This window comes from Heloderma suspectum, chromosome 3, assembly GCF_057233095.1.
Source record: "Heloderma suspectum isolate Gila_16-S chromosome 3, 16-S_ref, whole genome shotgun sequence".
Lineage (NCBI taxonomy): Eukaryota > Metazoa > Chordata > Lepidosauria > Squamata > Helodermatidae > Heloderma > Heloderma suspectum.
In genome coordinates, this window is record NC_139460.1 from 214,837,171 (window position 1) to 214,857,291 (window position 20,121).

General features: G+C 46.4%; 1 protein-coding gene across 4 annotated transcripts in view; it reads left to right on the forward strand.

Annotated features, from left to right (window-relative positions):
• LOC146350733 (uncharacterized) overlaps positions 1-20,121 on the forward strand; it is a 134,416-nt gene that overhangs the window by 100,167 nt on the left and 14,128 nt on the right. Inside the window, exon 5 of one of the 4 annotated variants that reach the window (XR_014788877.1) lies at positions 10,061-10,263. The exons of 2 other annotated variants lie outside the window; for them this stretch is intronic. Coding sequence is in view for 1 of the 2 variants with exons in the window: in XM_084841899.1 (XP_084698025.1) it covers positions 1,846-1,894 (49 nt within the window). In the remaining variant the exon portion in view is untranslated. Of the gene's footprint in view, positions 1-1,845; positions 1,895-10,060; positions 10,264-20,121 lie in introns of those variants that run through there. One more of the 4 variants, XM_084841899.1, reaches the window with a different exon arrangement.

The window sequence follows — 20,121 nt, forward strand, 5'->3', positions numbered from 1 at the left end:
GGGAAAAAGAGAGTGAGTCTCAGGATGTAGGGAAATAAAGTTTTATTCTGCAAAGTAGCCCAGCACATTTCGTCCCTGTGGCATATATTTCTGGGCCTTCTTCAGGGACCACATGAACAATAGAACACATTAATATGCATTTGTATGCATAAACAGTTAAAAATGTATTAGACGACATAAACATGCTAATACTATGTCTGTGTGTACTTACTTAAAATTAGCCTGCAGAGATCTCTGAAAGAAGAATAAATCCTGCAACTGATGACATAATTTGTAAGCAGCAGTTCATATATGTTCTTTAAATCATTTCAGCTGTACCCATAATTGTACTGGTTAGATTCAAGGCCTTTCATTTTTGGACATACACCACACACTTAAGGAGTGTCTGCAAAGCTCTGTATCTCAAAGAAAGGTGGTGGTTGGGTGGGGGGAATCCAGCTCTTCATTGAGGCCATCTGGCTCAATTAGGCTAAAGAATAAACCTTTATTTCCCTACATCCTGAAAAATGATATTTATGGATAATGTCAGTTGTATTAATTGGTTTTGGAAAGTGTTTACCCATAACCATATTGAAGAATAATTAACTGCTTAGTTAGGATGGTCATTTACAACAGGTGTTTGAAGATAATTGTTTAGTCATCCTCCTTTTAAAGATTTGCTTACAAGGGCCAAAGCCTACTGATTTGTTATGATGTTAATTAAGCCACCAATGAAGACTTTTGTGTTGAAGTGTGTTTGGTTTATCTTGTAATCTATTTGATAGAACTAGGCCTATGGGGGTTTTATTATTTGTGTGCTATTATATGTTATTAGATTTTGTAATAAAGCATCCTATAGAACAGCTTTCCCCAACCTGGTGCCCTCCAGGTGTGTTGGAGTACAATTCCCAACATAGCTGGCCAGGGATGCTGAGAGTTGTAGTCTAGCACAAGGAGAGGCTGCTGTATGTTAAGTTTCACTTCAACTCTGTTTTTTGCTTGAATATTTTTTTTGTTAAGAACTATTTTTTGCTTTTTGCTGTTTGCCTTCTAATACATTTAATGTGCAGAGAATATTGACGGGTTAAAGGAAATAGAAGCATACATTAGGAGGGAAACAACCTGGAGAAATCTAGGGGAAATCTGAATGGAAGTGGGACAGTGTTTAGGAAGACTGTATGTATGTACTGGTCCAAGTTTGACGCCTCATCCTCCCTGACTCTAAACCTCTGACTCTCATCAGAGCCCCATACTCCAACCTCCCTCCCTTCACTACACAGTCCCAAATGGAGCACATTTTTTGCATTATTGTGTTCCAAGTGCCCCTGCCACACTAAAGCAGAGCAAAGAAGTCAATCCATCATCATTCATCAGTGGGACTTGTTTTGCCTCCCTCCGATTCCTACAGACTGTGTGTGTGTGTGCGCGCGCGCGCGTGCGTGTTGCATGCATATGTTATTCTGGGGTTAGGATATGTAAGGACCACAATACTTCTTCGGTCTGTTCCTTTCTGTCTCTGGTGATAAAGGGACAAAGTGGGAGGGCAGTTAATTAAAGGAGACATTCCAAGCAGGCCTGGAGAGATGCAATGAATAATAATGGGCCTCCAGCTGCTAATGTGGTTAAGGACTTTGAAATTTCAAGCTTCAATGGTTTCAAAAGTTCTACATTTCCCCTAGCTTGATTCAGTATTCATGCAGAAATGGGAGAGCAGCATAAGAATGGAGGGCCAGGCCAGACTGGGCTGGGGAAATCCCAGTTCTGAGCACACATGGGCCACTAGCCAACAAATGATGATGGAAGTTATGTTTTTATTCCACCAATGTTGCTGTGCCTGTAATCTCAAGGTTTGACTTAATGTTCCAGGGTGGTGCCCTCTTCTCAGAGTCTTCAGGAGAAGGAGTCCAAATTCAGGGTAAGGAGTCAGAAGCAAAGGGTGAAATTATTTTCCAAAAGGAACACTCAGCTTTCTCTCTCCATGGTAAAGTTCAGCCATTCCCCTTTGGTAGAGATGGGCAAGCTTCCCTCCGAGCAATTTGAAATTGGGTTCAGCCACTACGCCAGGGGTGTATTCAATCTTGGAAAAGCTCTTAGGGGACACATTCTGGGGGAGGGGGGCAATGGCAAAAGGGGTGGTGCCAAAAATACCTGCATATTTTAGCATAAGGCTGTTACTGCCAGTAAGGAAGTCTTAGCAAAGACATTTCAACCTTTCTGAGTGGGAAAAACCTGTGCAAAGGCTGGGAAACCACCAAACAATCAGCCATGGGAAAGGGGGTGGGATCAAGGGAAGTGAGCGTGGCCATGTGAGGAACCCTGAAGGGCTAGATTGGGATCCCAGGCAGGCCGGATTTGGCTTGGTGGCCTGAGGTTTGACACAATACAGGGGTATGGAGGATTTCCTTATCCCACTACTGCCATCACCTGTGTGGGGGAACTGCTCCTTCACTGGGCTGTCCCACTTATGGGATTTCTTATTTGTACCAAATGCTTATATTTCAGGGCCTGCTGCTATGACTCAGAGTTCTACAAGCTGACCCTTTCCCACCGCCACCAATTCTGTTAGAATACTGTAAAATCTCCTAGTAACTGGTATAAGAGCCTTAGGCATGAGATGGGCACCAACACTAGAGACAAGTTGAACTATTAAACAAATAATTAATTAAAGGGATCTTTTGTACTCAAGGGATTCTTAACATTTACCATTTACCATTAGAGGCCATTACAAGCCTCTAATGACTTCTTTTTGTTGTTGTTGTTGTTTATTCGGTCAGTCGCTTCCGACTCTTCGTTACTTCATGGACCAGCCCACACCAGAGCTTCCTGTCGGCTGTCACTACCCCCAGCTCCCCCAAGGTCAAGTCCGTCACCTCCAGAATATCATCCATCCATCTTGCCCTTGGTCGGCCCCTCTTCCTTTTGCCTTCCACTTTCCCTAGCATCAGCATCTTCTCCAGGGTTTCCTGTCTTCTCATGATGTGGCCAAAGTACTTCAGTTTTGCTTTTAATATCATTCCCTCAAGTGAGCAGTCTGGCTTTATTTCCTGGAATATGGACTGGTTTGATCTTCTTGCAGTCCAAGGCACTCTCAGAATTTTCCTCCAGCAGCACAGTTCAAAAACATCTATCTTCCTTCACTCAGCCTTCCTTATGGTCCAGTTCTTGCAGCCATAGATTACTACAGGGAATACCATTGCTTTAACTATGCGGACCTTTGTTGTCAGTGTGATGTCTCTGCTCTTAACTATTTTATCAAGATTTGTCATTGCTGTCCTCCCAAGAAGTAAACATCTTACCATTTCCTGGCTGCAGTCAATGTCTGCAGTAATCTTTGTGCCTAGAAAGACAAAGTCTGTCACTGCCTCCACATTTTCTCCCTCTATCAATCAAGCTGGTTGCCATAATCTTGGTTTTTTTGAGGTTGAACTGCAACCCAGCTTTTGCACTTTCTTCTTTCACCTTCGTCAGAAGGTTCCTCAGCTCCTCCTCGCTTTCAGCCATCAAAGTGGTGTCATCTGCATATCGGAGATTGTGAATGTTTCTTCCAGCGATGTTAACTCCAGCCTTGGCTTCATCAAGCCCAGCACGTCGCATGATGTGTTCTGCGTACAGGTTGAATAGGTAGGGTGAGAGTATACAACCCTGCTGTACTCCTTTCCCAATCTTAAACCAGTCCGTTGTTCCATGGTCTGTTCTTACCGTTGCTATTTGCTTGTTATACAGATTCCTCAGGAGGCAGACAAGATGACTTGGTATCCCCATACCACCAAGAACTTGCCACAATATCTTATGATCCACACAGTCAAAGGCTTTAGAATAGTCAATAAAACAGAAATAGATGTTTTTCTGAAACTCCCTGGCTTTCTCCATTATCCAGCGGATTTTGGGAATTTGTTCTCTAGTTCCTCTGCCTTTTCTAAACCCAGCTTGTACATCTGGCAATTCTTGTTCCATGAATTGCTGGAGTCTACCTTGTAAGATCTTGAGCATTACTTTACTGGCATGTGAAATAAGTGCCACTGTTTGATAGTTTGAACATTCTTTGGTGCTTCCCTTTTTTGGTATGGGGATATAAGTTGATTTTTTCCAATCTGTTGGCCATTCTTGTGTTTTCCAAATTTGCTGGCATATGGCATGCATCACCTTGACAGCATCATCTCTTGCAAGATTTTAAACAGTTCAGCTGGGATACCGTCATCTCCTGCTGCCTTGTTATTAGCAATGCTTCTTAAGGCCCATTCAACCTCACTCTTCAGGATGTCTGGCTCTAGCTCACTGACCACACCATCAAATCTATCCCCGATATTATTCTCCTTCCTATACAGATCGTCCATATATTCTTGCCACCTTTCTTGCTCTCTTCTGCTTCTGTTAGGTCCTTGCCATCTTGGTTTTTGATCATACCCATTTTTGCCTGGAATTTACCTCCGATGTTTCTAATTTTCTGGAAGAGGTCTCTTGTTCTTCCTATTCTGTTATCTTCTTCCGCTTCCACGCATTGCTTGTTTAAAAATAATTCCTTATCTCTTCTGGCTAACCTCTGGAATTTTGCATTTAATTGGGCATATCTCCCCCTATCACTGTTGCCTTTTGCTTTCCTTCTTTCTTGGGCTGCTTCCAGTGTCTCAGCAGACAGCCATCTTGCCTTCTTGGTTTTCTTTTTCTTTGGGATGTTTTTTGTTGCCACCTCCTGAACAATGTTGTGAACTTCTGTCCATAGTTCTTCCAGGACCCTATCTACTAAATCTAGTCCCTTAAATCTATTCTTCACCTCCACTGCATATTCATGAGGAATATTAGTGAGCTGATATCTAACTGATCTGTGGGTCTTCCCTATTCTCTTTAGTCTGATTCTAAATTGTGCAATAAGAAGTTCATGATCTGAACTACAATCAGCTCCAGGTCTTGTTTTTACCAACTGCATAGATGTCTGCCACCTTTGGCTACAAAGGATGTAGTCAATCTGATTTCGGTGTCGACCGTCTGGTGAAGTCCATGTATAAAGTCGTCTCTTAGGTTGTTGGAAGAGAGTGTTTGTTATGCACAGTGAGTGGTCTTGGCAAAATTGATTCTATCAGCCTATGTCCTGCTTCATTTTGTTCTCCCAGACCATGCTTGCCTGTAATTCCAGGTGTCGTTTGACCACCCACCTTAGCATTCCAGTCTCCTGTAATGAAAATAACATTTTTTTTTTGGCGTACTATCCAGTAGGTGCTGCAGATCCTCATAGAACTGATCTACTTCTGCTTCTTCAGCATCTGTGGTTGGGGCGTATATTTGGATCACTGTGATGTTAAATGGCTTACCTGAATTCGAATTGAGATCATTCTGTCATTTTTTGGATTGTATCCAAGCACTGCTTTAGTCACTTTATTATTAATTGTGAAGGCTACTCCATTTCTTCTGTGGTCCTCTTGTCCACAGTAGTAGATCTGGTGGCCATTTGATGTGAAGTGGCCCATTCCAGTCCATTTCAGTTCACTAACACCCAAAATGTCTATATTTAATCTTGACATCTCCCCAATAACCACATCCAATTTGCCCTGGCTCATAGATCTTACATTCCAGGTTCCTATGGTGTATTGATCTTTAGAACATCGGATTTGTCGTTCATCACCAGCACCATCGGCTGCTAGCCGTCCTTTCAGCTTTGAGCTAGCTGCGTCATCACATCTGGGGCTAGTTGAACTTATCCTCTGTTCCTCCCCAGTAGCATTTTGACCATCTTCTGACCTGGGAGTCCCATCTTCCGATGGTATACCGACATATCTCTGGTTGTACTGATCCATTTAGTTTTCATGGCAAGAATACTGGGGTGGCTTGCCATTTCCTTCCCCAGGGATTGTATTTAGTCTGACCTCTCTGCCATGACCTTCCCGTCTTGGGTGTCCCTTCACAGTTTAGCTCATGACATCATTGAGGTGCTCAAGCTCCAGCACCACAACAAGGTAACGATCTCCTTTGCTGGAGAATGACTTCTTTAAAAAGGTTAAAAAAAAAAAGGTAAAGTTTTACTTTAAAAGGTAAAAGAATGACTTCTTTTACCTTAGGCCAAATTACGTAAATCTTCACCCCAGCCAACACAACGCCTACTCAGATATATTATTGCCTCACAAATGCCACACAAAATATGTAACAACAATTGTTATATATAGGTCATTTATTCACAAGGGTATTTTACAAGAAAGCAGAAAAGAGCTCTATTTTCTGAACCCACTTCCAAAATTTGGAAGCCCCATTACACTCGTAAAAAATGTGATGGAGCCCAAGTGTCATTTCCACCTCACACAACCTTCCCAACACCTCCCCCACCCCCATGCATGGATCTTCCACCATCCCTTCGTTCCAAACTTATTTGGTGATGACAGTGACTGGGAAGGCCTCTCTGGGAGGCTGCCATTCCTCCCTTCACCTGGAACTCTGAAATGGTAGCATCCCAGTTGTGAGGAACCACAGAACACACACCTGCCAGTACATGGGTTACAGCAAATGCCAGACCTTGTTAAGTGTCAACTGCTGACGCAGACAAGAGGACAGAATGATAAGGAACAGCAACAGTAGACACAGAGACTTCTGTAGTGCAGTAAAGCCCTCTCCTTTTTAGGATGTGATTCACTAAAAAAGGAACAGTGCATGCCATTACAATACATTGGTTCATTCTGAATGGCCATTGGAAGTCCCTGGAAGATTTTAGGAGCCATCTATAAATCAAAATATTTGCCACAGGTAAACATTAGTTGCTTTTAGGCTAATGCTAAAATCAAAACCCTTCCTTATTTGAAATAAGATTTGAAAAAGAAAAAAGAGTTTGGATGCTGTATTGGGAAAAATAAAGCCTCTGTTTAATATGTTGAAAGGCCTCCGTGAAATGTGTTGCTTGTTATTAATAATCCTGTTAAAAAGTACTGTACCCCATGTCACTGGAAGCCTTGCACAAAGCCCCGTATTGGTTTCTCAACCTTCAGTGGCTTACTGTGCCACAATTTCTGAAAATGAAAGCTGAGGCTTTCACAGTGCTAAAAACAAAAGCCAAGGTTCTCGCATTAGGGATGGACGAAAGTCCCTTACCTGGTCCCGCAGCTGTTTTCGGTGGGGGGGGGGAGGCGCTCCATTTCTCCCCCTGAAATTCTTGGCGGGTGGGGAGGCGCCCTGTCCCTCCCCGGCGAAATTCTGGCCGGATGGGAGCGCCCCGCCTCTCCGGCTGCGAAAGAAAAAAGTAAAAAAAACACAAAACACGTGATAGGCTACGTAAAGATTTACGTAGCCTATCACGGTTAGATTTTCAAAGTCAGCCCTGATAGGCTACATAAATCTTTACGTAGCCTATCACGGCTGACTTTGAAAAAAAAAAAGCGCGTACGCAAATGGCGGCGCCCATGGGTGCCACCATTTGCGTTCCTTATTTGGGCACGGGTAGTCTACGTAAAGATTTACATAGACTACGGCAAAAATAAGGGCAATGCAAAGTGTTGCCCTTATTTTCGCCGTAGTCTATGTAAATCTTTACGTAGGCTACCTGTGCCCAAATAAGGAACGTAAATGGCGGCGCCCATGGGCGCCGCCATTTGCGTACGCGCTTTTTTTTTTCAAAGTCAGCCGTGATAGGCTACGTAAACATTTACGTAGCCTATCACGGCTGACTTTGAAAATCTAGCCATGATAGGCTACGTAAATCTTTACGTAGCCTATCACATTTTTTTTTTTACTTTGTAATGGTGGCGGCGGCAGCCGGTCAGAAGACTGGCTGCCGCCGCAGAACCGCCACAGAACCACCGCCGGGACCCACCGCCGAGAGGGACATTCACACGAGGTAAGTTCCATCCCGGGGGGTGGCGGGGTGGGTGGCGGAGAATTTCCCCACCAATTTCAGGGAGCCGAATGCGTTGGCATTCAGCCTCCCAGAGATTCGTGGAGAAATTCTCCGACATCCCTACTCACAATGCAGATGGCTTAAAGTACTATCACCCTTCCATTTGTACCCTGTTCTTCACCATCTCCTGGGTCTTATGCAATCCATGCTGAGAAGTAAAGCAATCAAATAGATCAAGCAGTAGATTATGCCTTTGCCTTTGCAAAATGTACTGTGTGGGTGCAAATAAACGCTGCACCATGCAAGAGTCATGTTGTGTTAGATTTTGGATGCCCACTTGCACTTTGCCAAAAAAGAGGAAATGCACTACCCAAAAAAGAGGACACACTTTTGCCTGAAATTTGCACATGCTAATTTATAGGTACAGATGCAAATTTGGAACTAATTAGTATGATTTAATTAAAATACAATGCAACTCTTTAAATAAAAATACAATACAACTCTTACCAGGTGACCTGTGTGCCTGCTCAGTTTGCAACTTGAATGCCTAACTCTTCCTTCTTCTGGTTTATTAAACTGGATTTAGACACCAGACAGCCCTTCACTTGAAGACCTGTCTTCATATCCTGTCTTCCCAACATTTCTTGGATGTAGTTCACATATACAAGCAACTGCATGGTGACTGAGACCGCTTGAAAAGCTGCTAGAGAGGGTCCTCATTCTCTCTTCCCAGGAACCCTGTAAGTTATAGTTCTGTGAGATGGTGTTGAAGATGGGCACAAGGGATCTCCAGCAAAGAGATCAGCACCTCATGATTTCCAGGATGCTGTGGGGGGAGCCCTGATATCACCATCATCATCTTCATCATCATCATTTCTTTTTATTATTACATTTATATCCCAACTTTTTCCTCTTGCAAGTAACCCAAGGCATAGAATCATAGAATCATAGAATAGTAGGGTTGGAAGGGGGCTATAAGACCATCAAGTCCAACCCTCTGCTCAATGCAGGAATCTAAGTCAAAGCATCCCTGACAGATGGCTGTCCAGCTTCATCCTGAATGCCTCCAGTGTGGGAGAGCCCACCACCTCCCTAGGTAATTGGTTCCATTGTCATATTGCTCTAACAGTCAGGAAGTTTTTCCTGATGTTCAGCCGGAATCTGGCTTCCTGTAACTTGAACCTGTTATTCTGTGCCCTGCACTCTGGGATGATCAAGAAGAGATCCTGGCCTTCCTCTCTGTGACAATCTTTCAAGTACTTGAAGAGCACTATCATATCTCCCCTTAGTCTTCTCTTCTTGAGGCTAAACATGCCCAATTCTTTCAGTCTCTCTTCATAGGACTTTGTTTCCAGTCCCCTGATCATCTTTGTTGCCCTCCTCTGAACCCTCTCCAGCTTGTCTGCATCCTTCCTAAAGTGCATTGCCCAGAACTGGACACAGTACTCCAGATGAGGCCTAACCAGTGCTGAGTAGAGGGGAACTAGTACTTCACGGGTTTTGGAAGCTGTGCTTCTATTAATGCAGCTAAGGATGGACGAAAGTCCTTACCTGGTCCCGCAGCTGTTTTTTTGGGGGGGAGGCACTCCATTTCTCCCCCCGAAATTCTTGGTGGGGGGGAGGTGCCACGCCCCCCCCGGCTGAAATTCAGGCCGGGGGGAGGCGCCCCATCCCTCCCCGCCGAAATTCTGGCTGGGGGGGAGCGCCCCGTCTCCCCGGCCGTGAAATAAAAAAGTAAATTGTAAAAAAAAAAAAACATGATAGGCTACGTAACGATTTACGTAGCCTATCACGGCTGACTTTGAAAATCTAGCCATGATAGGCTACGTAAATCATTACGTAGTCTATCATGTTTTTTTTTTTTTACTTTACTTCACTGGGAAATGGCGGCGCCGGCAGCTGGTTGGAAGACCGGCAGCCGCCCCCGCCGCCGCCGAAACGCTGCCGAAACGCCGCCGGGACCCGCCGCCGAGAGGGACATTCGACAGAGGTAAGTCCAATCCTGGGGGGGGACGGGGGGGCAGAGAATTTCCCCACCATTTTCGGGGGGCCGAATGCGTTGGCATTCGGCCTCCTGGAGATTTGTGGAGAAATTCTCCGACATCCCTAAATGTAGCCCAAAATAGCATTTGCCTTTTTTGCAGCCACATCACATTATTGGCTCATATTCAGCTTGTGATCTACAACAATTCCAAGATCCTTCTCGCTTGTAGTGTGGTTGAGCCACGTACCCCCCATCTTGTAACTGTGCATTTGGTTTCTTTTTCCTAGGTGCAGAACTTGGCATTTATCCCTAATAAATGTCATTCTGTTGTATTCTGTCCAGCACTCCAGCCTATCAAGATCACTTTGAATTTTGTTTCTGTCTTCCAAGGTATTACCTATCCCGCCCAATTTTGTGTCATCTGCAAATTTGATCAGCGTTCCCTGCACCTCCTCCTCCAAGTCACTAATAAAAATGTTGAAGAGCACTGAGCCCAGGACTGAGCCCTGCGGTACCCCACTCGTTACCTCTCTCCAGTTTGAGAAGACCCCATTGATAAGCACTCTTTGAGTCCGATCCTGTAGCCAACTGTGGATCCACCGGATCATTGTTTCATCTAGCCTACTTTTAGCTACTTTGCTAGGGATGGCGGACAATTCCGCCATGGACTCCAATGAGGCCAGATTCTAAAGAATCCCCCCCCAGAGTCCGTGGCAGAATGGACCACTCACCTCTTCCACCCCATGAAGTTCGTGCTGGCCAGATCCCACCTGCCGCTGGCCGGGTCCAGATCGTCCACCGCCATCCACTGCTGGTCTGCGGAAGCAAATGACGTGTGGCATAGCAGACGCCGTTTGCGTCCCTGTCCCTTTGCGTGATAGGCTATGTAAAGATTTACATAGCCTATCATGGCAAAGAGCAGGAATGCAAATGGCATCCGCTATGCCGGACACCATTTGCTTCTGCAGACTGGCACCAGACGGAAGTCTGGCAGCGGACAGACCCAGCCGCCAGCTCCACGGACTCGCTACGGAGCAGAGCTGGCTGGGGAGGATTCCGGGGGGAGGAATGGATCACCTCACCCCCCCCCGTGGACCCCCCCAGCAGAGTCAGGTGAGTGGGGTTCGTACACCCCTATAGTTTGCTAATCAGGATATCATGGGGCAGCTTACATGATCCTCCTCCTCTCTATGTTATCCTCACAACAACCTGTGAGGTAGGGTAGGTTGAGAGTCAGTGAGTGGCCTAAAGTTACCCAGTAAGCTTCATGGCTGAGTGGGGACTACAACCTGGATCTCCCGAGTCCCAGTCCAACACTGTAACCACTACACCACACTGGCTCTCAATTTATAATAATTAAATTGCTATAAAATCCAGGAATGGCCCAAGACATTTTGCTGCCTGAGTCAAGGACAACATGGCACCTTTCCATTCCAAGTACAGAAGCCAGCTGGACTGAAAACTGAATCTTTAATACATACAGTGAGACTGCAGGCTATCTTAGGGGCTCAGGGCAGGCCATATGGCACACACAACTCTGTCCCCCAACAGTGAGAAATGTCCAGGGGGCTCAGGAAGTGCAGCCAGAGGGCTCCTGCTGCTGCTCCCACCATCTGCTGCCTGAGGCAATTGCCTCACTTTGGCTGGATCTACACTTACCGCCTTTTTTTGCTTCCAATGAGGTTTCACTGCCTGCCTTTCACACTACGCAGCACCTTCCTCAAATTGGAACCGGAATTTCCCACTTCCATGCTCCCGCTTTCAACCTAATATCCCGGTATTTCCCCTTAATGTGCTCTGATTTTCCACCTTGGCTACCATATCCAGTCGTAGTCCCCTCCCCCACCTGTCCATATACGGCAGTGTTTGTATTTCCCTCCTGTCCAGTCACAGCTCTCAACGGCCCCATGTCTTCTTCCAGCTACTGATCGCATAGCTTCCTCAGCAGCCCCCGTTTCCTCAGCAATAAGCAAAGGGCTGGATGTGCACGTGCTTGTCTGATCTCGGAAGCTAAGTGGGGTTGGCCCTGGTCAGTAGTTGGATGGGCGACTGCCTGGGAATCAGACTTCCTGCACTGAGCAGGGGGTTGTTCTTAGGGATGTACAAAAGTCACTTCCCTTTTCACAGCTTGGATTCGCGATGGGGGGGAGGCGCTCCGTCCCTCCCCCCCAGAATCCTCCCTGGGCTGGCTCCGTGGAGCAGGAGTTCCGGCCACGGACAGGCTGCTGCGGATGCAAATGGCGGCTGCCATAGCGGCCGCCATTTGCATTCAGCGAAGCTGCCGTGATAGGCTATGTAAGTATTTACGTAGCCTATCACAGCAAGCCCCCCCAACAAAAAAAAAGTGTACGCAAATGGCGGCGGCTATGGCAGCCGCCATTTGCATTCCCTATTTTTAGCCGTTTTAGCCTATGTAAATATTTATGTAGGCTATTACGGCAAAAAAAAGGGGAACGCAAATAGCGTAGTGGATGCTATTTGCGTTCCTTTTTTTCCCACCGTAATAGCTTACATAAATATTTACGTAGGCTAAAACAGCAGGAAAAAAGGAATGCAAATGGCGCCCACTACGCTATTTGCATTCCCCTTTTTTTCGCCGTAATAGCCTACGTAAATATTTACGTAGGCTAAAACAGCTAAAAACAGGGAACGTAAATGGCGGCCGCCATAGCCACTCCCATTTGCTTACGCTGTTTTTTTGTGGGGGGACTTGCCGTGATAGGCTACGTAAATAATTACGCAGCCTATTACGGCTATGATGAAGAAGTGAATGGCAGCCGCAGGGCGGCTGCCATTCGCAAGTCAGCACGGACGGCAGCAGATAAGTGCTCTGTTTTGCGTGCCTTTCGTGGGTTGGGGGAGCGGGGGCTTCGTTCCGCCATGGATTTCGGAGGGCCGAATGCAATGGCATTCGGCCTCACCAAGCTCCGTGGCGGAATTCTCTGACATCCCTAGTTGTTCTATCCCTTCAAATGCGGTTAAGTTTTACCCCCTCCTATTCCCTGCTCCGGATGTTTTTTTAAAAAAATTAAGGCATTATCCTCACAGAATCGGGGCTTCTCCACTTTTTTGTTTCTAATTCAGGTATGATCTTCGAAGATTCAAAGTTGTGAAGCTCTGGGGAGGGGGATAGGAGGGGGTAAAACTTAGTCTCATTTGAAGGGATAGAACAACCCCCTGCTCAGTGCAGGAAGCCTGATTCCCAGGCAGTCGCCCATCCAACTAGGGATGTAGGAAAGTCACTTACCTTTTCGTGGATTGTGTTTGTGGGGGGGGAGGCGCTCCATCCCCCCCCCCAGAATCCTCAATGGGGGGAGGCAATCCGGTCCTCCCCCCTGGAATTCTGCCCGGCTGGCTCTGCTCCGCAGCTGCTCTGCAGAGCAGCTGGCCAAGGCCATCCGCAGCCAGATTTCCGGCCACAGACTGGCTGGTGCAGACGCAAATAGCAGGTGCCATTTGTGTCCAGCCAGGCAGCTGTGATAGGCTACATAAGTCTTTACATAGCCTATCATGGCTGGGCAAAAAACAAAACAAAACACGATGTACGCAAATGGCAGCGGCTACAGCGGCCGCCATTTGTGTTGCCTATTTTTCGCCATTCTAGCCTATGTAAATATTTACGTAGGCTTTTACGGTGAAAAAAAGGGAACCGCAAATAGCATAGTGGGCGCTATTTGCGTTCTTTTTTTTTCTCGCCATTTTATCCTACGTAAATATTTACCTAGGGTTTTACAGTGAAAAAAAAGAGAAATGCAAATAGCGTTTGCATTTCTCTTTTTTTTCGCCGTAAAACCCTATGCAAGCAATCTTCTTACCTTGGGAGAAAAGGAGACATCGCGTGGTAGCTGCATACTGCCCCCCACAAGAACTCTGAGTAGGGTAGAGAATCAAAAGAGATATTTGTGTTTCTTCTGAGCATTTAATTTTGAAGAAGCATAGGAACATAAGAAGCTGCCTTCAAGCAGGTCAGACTATTTGTCCCAGCTGCTCTCCAGGGTTTCAGGCAGGGGATCTTTCCAGTGGAGGCTGGTGGCCTATTTGGGAATAGGGTTCAGCACCTTGGATAGCTCCTTTAGAGTTCTGACTGGAACCCAGAATAGAATACTAGCCCCGCCGAAATTGGAGCCACCAGCCTCCACTGGGTCTTTGTCCTCCTCACTTACTACTGGATCCTTGTAACTGGAGATGCCGTGGGTTGAGCTTGTGACCTTTTGCATGCAAAATGTGTGCTCTACCACTGCACTGTCCTTCCATGTGAAGAGGGAATGAGGGGTCTTGGGAGCTGCATCTCAGACAATCATGTCTAACAGAAAGGGCCCCGTTGATTATGTTTGCAAAAGCAGCCAGTTTGAATCCCATGTTGTTCTTTCCTTTTCACGTCTGAATTAAAAATATTTTTTCTGCCATGGTTGTTCAAGCATACAAGCGGGGAAATGTTTGCCCTCTTGGGCACTCCAGGTATACAAATTTGGTCTCAGGTTCTCTGGGTGGATCCCTGAGTCAGTAAGTGCTAGCAAAACACTGACAACTACTCCAAGCAAGGTGAACCCAGCCTTTGTGACGGCCTGTGGCTGTGGCATAAGAGTCACACATGTATGCACTGTCATTACTGAGATTGAAACAGTCATTTAACATACAGTCAGTGTGGTGCAGTGATTAGAGTGTTGGACTGGGACTCGGGACATCTGGTTTCTAGTCCCAGCTCAGCCGTGAAGCTCACTGGGTGACTTTGGGCCAGTCACTGACTATCAGCCTAATCTACCTCACAGGGTTGTTGTGAAGATACAATGGAGAGGAGGAGGATCATGTAAGCCCCCTTGGGCTCCCTTGGAGAAAAAAGGGTGGGATACAGATGTAATAATAAATAAATTAACTTGCATTGGCAGAATTCAGTTGGCATCCTGTTTCTTAATCTGACAGCTAGGGTGGGCTGCTGCCTAGAAGTGCCCATCGCACTGGAAGCAGCACACAAGTCCGGGCTCTTGCTTTTGGCATGGCCAGCTGCTGTTGCAAATGGACGTTGTACTCTTGAATTCTCTGCAATGATGCAGAAAAACGCCTTATACCCACCGCGTGGGTGGCAAAGACGTTTGAGCCAGCCCAGGCTTCTTCCTGGCTGGCACCCTGTGGTCTGTTTGAAGTATGAGTGGCCATCTGCTAGGGATGTCAGAGAATTCCGCCACGGATCTCGGTGAGGCTGAATGCCAGTGCATTCGGCCCCCCCAACTCTGTGGCGGAACGGCCTGCCGCTCCCCGCCCCCCCACAGATCCCCCCCGGGACGAGACTTACCTGTGGCAGATCTTCCGGGCGGCGGCAGCTCCGGCGGCGGCTTCAGTGGCGGCAACGGCGGCGGCTGGTCTTATGACCAGCCGCCGCCATTTCCAGGCTTGTAAAAAAAAAAAAAAAGATGTGATAGGCTACGTAAAGGTTAACGTAGCCTATCATGGCTAGGTTAAAAAAAAAACACACAACATGATAGGCTATGTAAATCTTTACGTAGCCTATCATGGTTGGGTGGGTTTAAAAAACAAAACAAAACCGCTCACGCAAATGGCGGTGGCTACGGCCGCCGCCATTTGCGTTCCTTATTTTTGCCGTCTTAATCTGCGTAAATATTTACGTAGACTATGACTGTGAAAATAAAGGGGAACACAAATAGCGTAGTGGGCGCTATTTGCGTCCCTTTTTGATTCGCCGTTTCAGCCTACGTATTTACTTTTAAGAACTTTGAATCTTTTGTTGATAACTCTAGGCTACATGGTCAAGGCCCACCAAGATCAAGGGAAGGGCATACCCGCACATGCAAGGAGTTCCAGGCCACTGCTTTCACATTGGCAACTCCATGCTGCATGAGTTCTGGCTGAGGGAAGTCCAAAAGTCATAGATCAAACCCAGCCTGCCGTACACTGAGCTGGCTACAAACACAGACACACAATCCACAGCAACGAGGGTTCAAGCCTATGAAAAGCCTCACGGTACTTTTCTTGGCAAGTCCTTAACAATCCAAAGTTCCAGTCCATGTGCATGCAGAGTGCCTCCAAAGGCCCAGACGATGATGGATCCGAACAGAGAAGGCTTTGGGCAATGAAGACGAGATGTTCCTAGCAAAGGCTCTTTGCCTTTGCATCAGCTTAAAAGGGAAGGCGTGACTGTAAGACACCCCCTCCAGATCCCTTGACAGACAAGGGCCTTTAGCCTTTCAGCAAGGCCCCTGTCTAAACAGGACATCACTGCTCAGCCCTCCAGCAGTGAGGCTTCAACCTGGCAACCTTCTGCAAACTCCACCCCACCTCTGTCAGGTTCTCATGGGCAGCTTCCAGCCTTCCTGCCTGCCAAGGCCAGACCAGCAGATGGACAGAGAGTTGGGTGACTCCCCCTGGCTCTGCTCTGAGGACGCTGACAGAGATAAGCTCACACAGACTCTTGACATTCCAGAGGCTGAGTAGGCCCAAGCCCTCCCAGGCTACTTCTAATCAAATCCTGGCTATAATCTACAAGGCCCACTGCAGAGCTGAAGCCGGGCCCTGACAGGCACTGCATCTGCTTATCAACTGGGGAGCTGTCCTCAGCACTAAGCCTCTGGCCTAGGGATGCTAAACTACCCTATCATGTTTTGATTGCTGGTACATGACACTTTCCTATTAGTAGACGGGAGCTATAAAAATGCCATTCTAGTGGGGCCATATTCCAGAGCATGGGCAACACTGTAACTATGGAGAACGTGCAGATGTGTGGCCACACAGTCCTTTAAAAGCTTGGAGTGGATATGATGCAGAGACCCCTGTGCAGATCTGAGAGCGCAGGAAGGAACTAACGTATGGAAGGAGACATGCCCTAAGATACACAGGCTCCAGGCAATGTAAGGCTTGAAAGCGTACCATTAGCACTTTTGTTCCTGAAAGCACTCAGGCTCAGGTCCTCTCTTATAGCAGGAGTAGGGCACCCCCTTCAGCCAGCGGGCCAAATGCAGTTTCGGAAAAGCTCTTCAGGGCTGCTTTCCAGTGGTGAGTGGGGCCAAAGGCAAAAGGGGTGTGGCCAAAATACAAAAATTACTAGCATATTGTAGCTTCAAGCTCTTACTGCAAATAACTAAGCCTTAGGAGAGGCGGTTTGATCTTTCAGAGTGCGGGGACAGGAAGCGTGCAAAGCTGGAAAACGACCAAACGATCAGCAATCAGGGGAAGGACAGCATGGCCAGGAAAAGAGGGCATGGCCATCTGGCAAGCCCCAGAGGTCTGGATTTTGCTTCCAGTAGGGTCCCCACTCCTGTTTTATAACTTACTGATATTCTAGAAATGACCCTGGTGGGTTTGGCATTTTCAAGCCTATTAGTGATGTCTGTGCTTCTTTCTAGTTTAAGGCTATATCTGGATGACGCAGAGATGCCCACGCTGATCCTGTTACTTTGGGGAAATGTCCCCATTTGCATCCACTCTATAAATTTTCTGAGTCATTGGCTTGGATTTTTTACTTATGAGGTGTTGGTTGTTGTGCTGGCAAAAGAGAAGATTATGCAAGTAAAAGCCCATTTCTGTGATGTATAGAAAAATCTTCTATTATGTAGGATTAAAAGGGAAGTGATTTGGAAAGTCACTTGCTATCAAGCTCCTCTCTCTGTGGATGAGTCATGGACATTTAATGCAAGCAGAGATCTCTGACCAATGATGGGTCTCTTTGTTAATTCTTTAAATCTAAGCTTCAGTCCAACAAAAATATTCCTGTCATCTCAAAATAGAGTAGAAGGACATATTGAGTAAATAGCTAATTAAGAAAACTGACTAATCAGTTAACATATAAGTGATGTATTGTACCAAAACATAGATTTGGATGACATGTGTGTGTGTGTTTTAATTAGCCACAGAGCAGGGAACATCACAGTTTTGCTTGTATGCAAGCAGTGCCCATTATTTCCGTGCAGTTTTAAAAAGGGTATGGATGTATGAGAAATTTGTGTCAGTTCATTTTGGATCAGGATTTACCCAATTCACACCTTCCAGACTGAACACAGACTTAGACACAATCTATGGCTGAAGTCCATTCATTTCCAAGCTTGTGTGATTCATGGACACCCCCACCCCAAATGCATCTGGCAGCATGAGTACGTTTGAAAAATGTGCATGAAAAAATGTGGACTTTTGAAAAATGCACACAGATATGCTTCAATCAATGTGAAAAGAATTCATACATTTCAAAGGTGCATGATGGGTGCGTTTGGAAAAATATGCACAAATATACACAGATTTTCATGTGAAAAGAAAAGCTCACAATCTAATAAGGACTCAATTCAGAATGAGCTTCAAGATGGAATTCGGAGAACTTTGGTGACATCGAGTTTTGCTAATTCACATATCCCTAAAAAGGGCCCCAATATGCATCCAATGCACATGTCCCCCTCACAGTCTACATGTACCAGAAATATGGAAGAGAGGATTGTAGCTTTGCAGTACAGTGCTTGCTTTGCATCAAAGGGGGTGTCTCCACCAGCGACTTACTCTGAGATGGTTGCATGATGAGGTCATTAGGGATCCACGTCGTGGCCATCCAGCAGCCGCCCCGGAGCTTATCAGGGAAAAACCGGCTTTCCTGAGACTGCTTGAAGTCTGATTCTGTTCCTTAAGTCGGGCTCTCCTCAGTATAGTTGCTGTGTGGCCCAACCCCGCATTGAGCTCGGGTATGCTAGCCCTGCCCAGGGGCGTGCCTTTCACCGTGACCCCACTCAAGGGGTGTTTCCTGTGTGTTTCCCATCCCTGCACAAACCAATTAGTGTCTCCTCAGAAGTAACCCCCATTGTGCTGAATGAGGCTTGCCCTCTGAATGCCCGCATCAGAACCTACAAAGATCCCCCTCAATTGATGTGGCACAGTTTAAAGCCCAATTCCCTAAGTGCAGTAAAGCACGATCTTGAGGCTCTGATTCTCCTTTGGTTTAATAGAGATCCTACAGGTTCAAATGGGGGCTGGTTTCTGTCTTTGTGTTTACTGCTCTGTTTCCCACAACAAACCCATTAGTGTCTCCTCAGAAGTAACTCCCCTTGTGGTCAATGAGACTTGCCCTAAGAATGCCCACATCAGAACTTACAGAGATCCCTCGCATTTGACATGGCACAGTTTAAAGCCCAATTCTCTAACTGCAGTAAAGCGTGATCTCGAGGCTCTGATTCTCCTTTGTTTGGTTTATTGCCTTAGGAAGTAACTACTCCGACCCTTTGTTATGGAGATCCTGTGGGTTAAAATGGGACTGGTTTCCCTTCTTTATGTTCTCCCCCCCCTTTCCCAGAACAAGCATGTGTGTGTCTACTTGGAAGTAACTCCCATTGTACTCAATGAGGCTTGCTCCTGAAATGCAGGTGTATCAGGACTTTCAGGGGAAAGGAGAAAAGGGGGAGAGGGGGAAAACATCTTTTACGGGTTGAGCAGCCCCTGCCAGTCAGATGGCGTTTACTCCAACCCCCACCCCCACTAGGAAGTATGTTCTGTGAAACTATTTTTAGTGCAGAGAACCTGCTTGTGGAGCCCTGCATGAACCAAAGTGCAGCAAAGCTAATTCCTTTTTAAAAAATCTAGTACTCCTCCATTCGCTTCTCCTTCTGTTATCATGGAAACATGACCCAGGTCCCAAATTCAGTCCAGGTGGGGGCTGGCTGGGGGGGGGGCTGGGAGATGTAGTCCAACACATCTGGAAGGCACCAGGTTGGGGAAGCCAGGTGTAGACAATAATGAGAAAGATGGACCATGGTGTGACTCAGTAGATGAGAAAACAAGTGTCTGTTTGTGGCACTGTGGAGCTTACATTTCCCTTTTACAGAGTGATTTTAAGGAAAAGCCCATTTAAGCCTCATGGATGAAGATGCTATTCTCCCCCAACCCCTCCCACCTCCCAAACACACACGCACAGCTCAGAAAACTCAACAAAAGAAATTACATTTGATCATGAATAGCTGGCACGGAATAACACAGCTTATCTCCAGTTGTTTGGAAATAACTTTTATCTGGTGGGACAAATGTCAGTAAAAACATGCATTGCATTGGAAGGGTGGGCCATGGTGTGCTATAGCAAAAAATGCATTTCCACCTCTGCAAGTGGAATTCTGCTCCCAGAAATTAATCACCACCCCCTCCTCTCTTTGTTCCCTTTTCTTAAAACGCCCTTGCATACATAGATCCAGCAGGAATATCACACTGCTGTTATTACTGACAGGAGAGATACATGCACGGCCTTAGATCAATATTTGTGCAAAGGGAAGGCTCATGCATCGCAGAGCTGCAAATTAACCTCTCGTCACGTTTTTCTGCTCATGTACAGGACCTCTGGGAGCATTCTGCTCCCAAGGGGAAAAGCAGGACATTC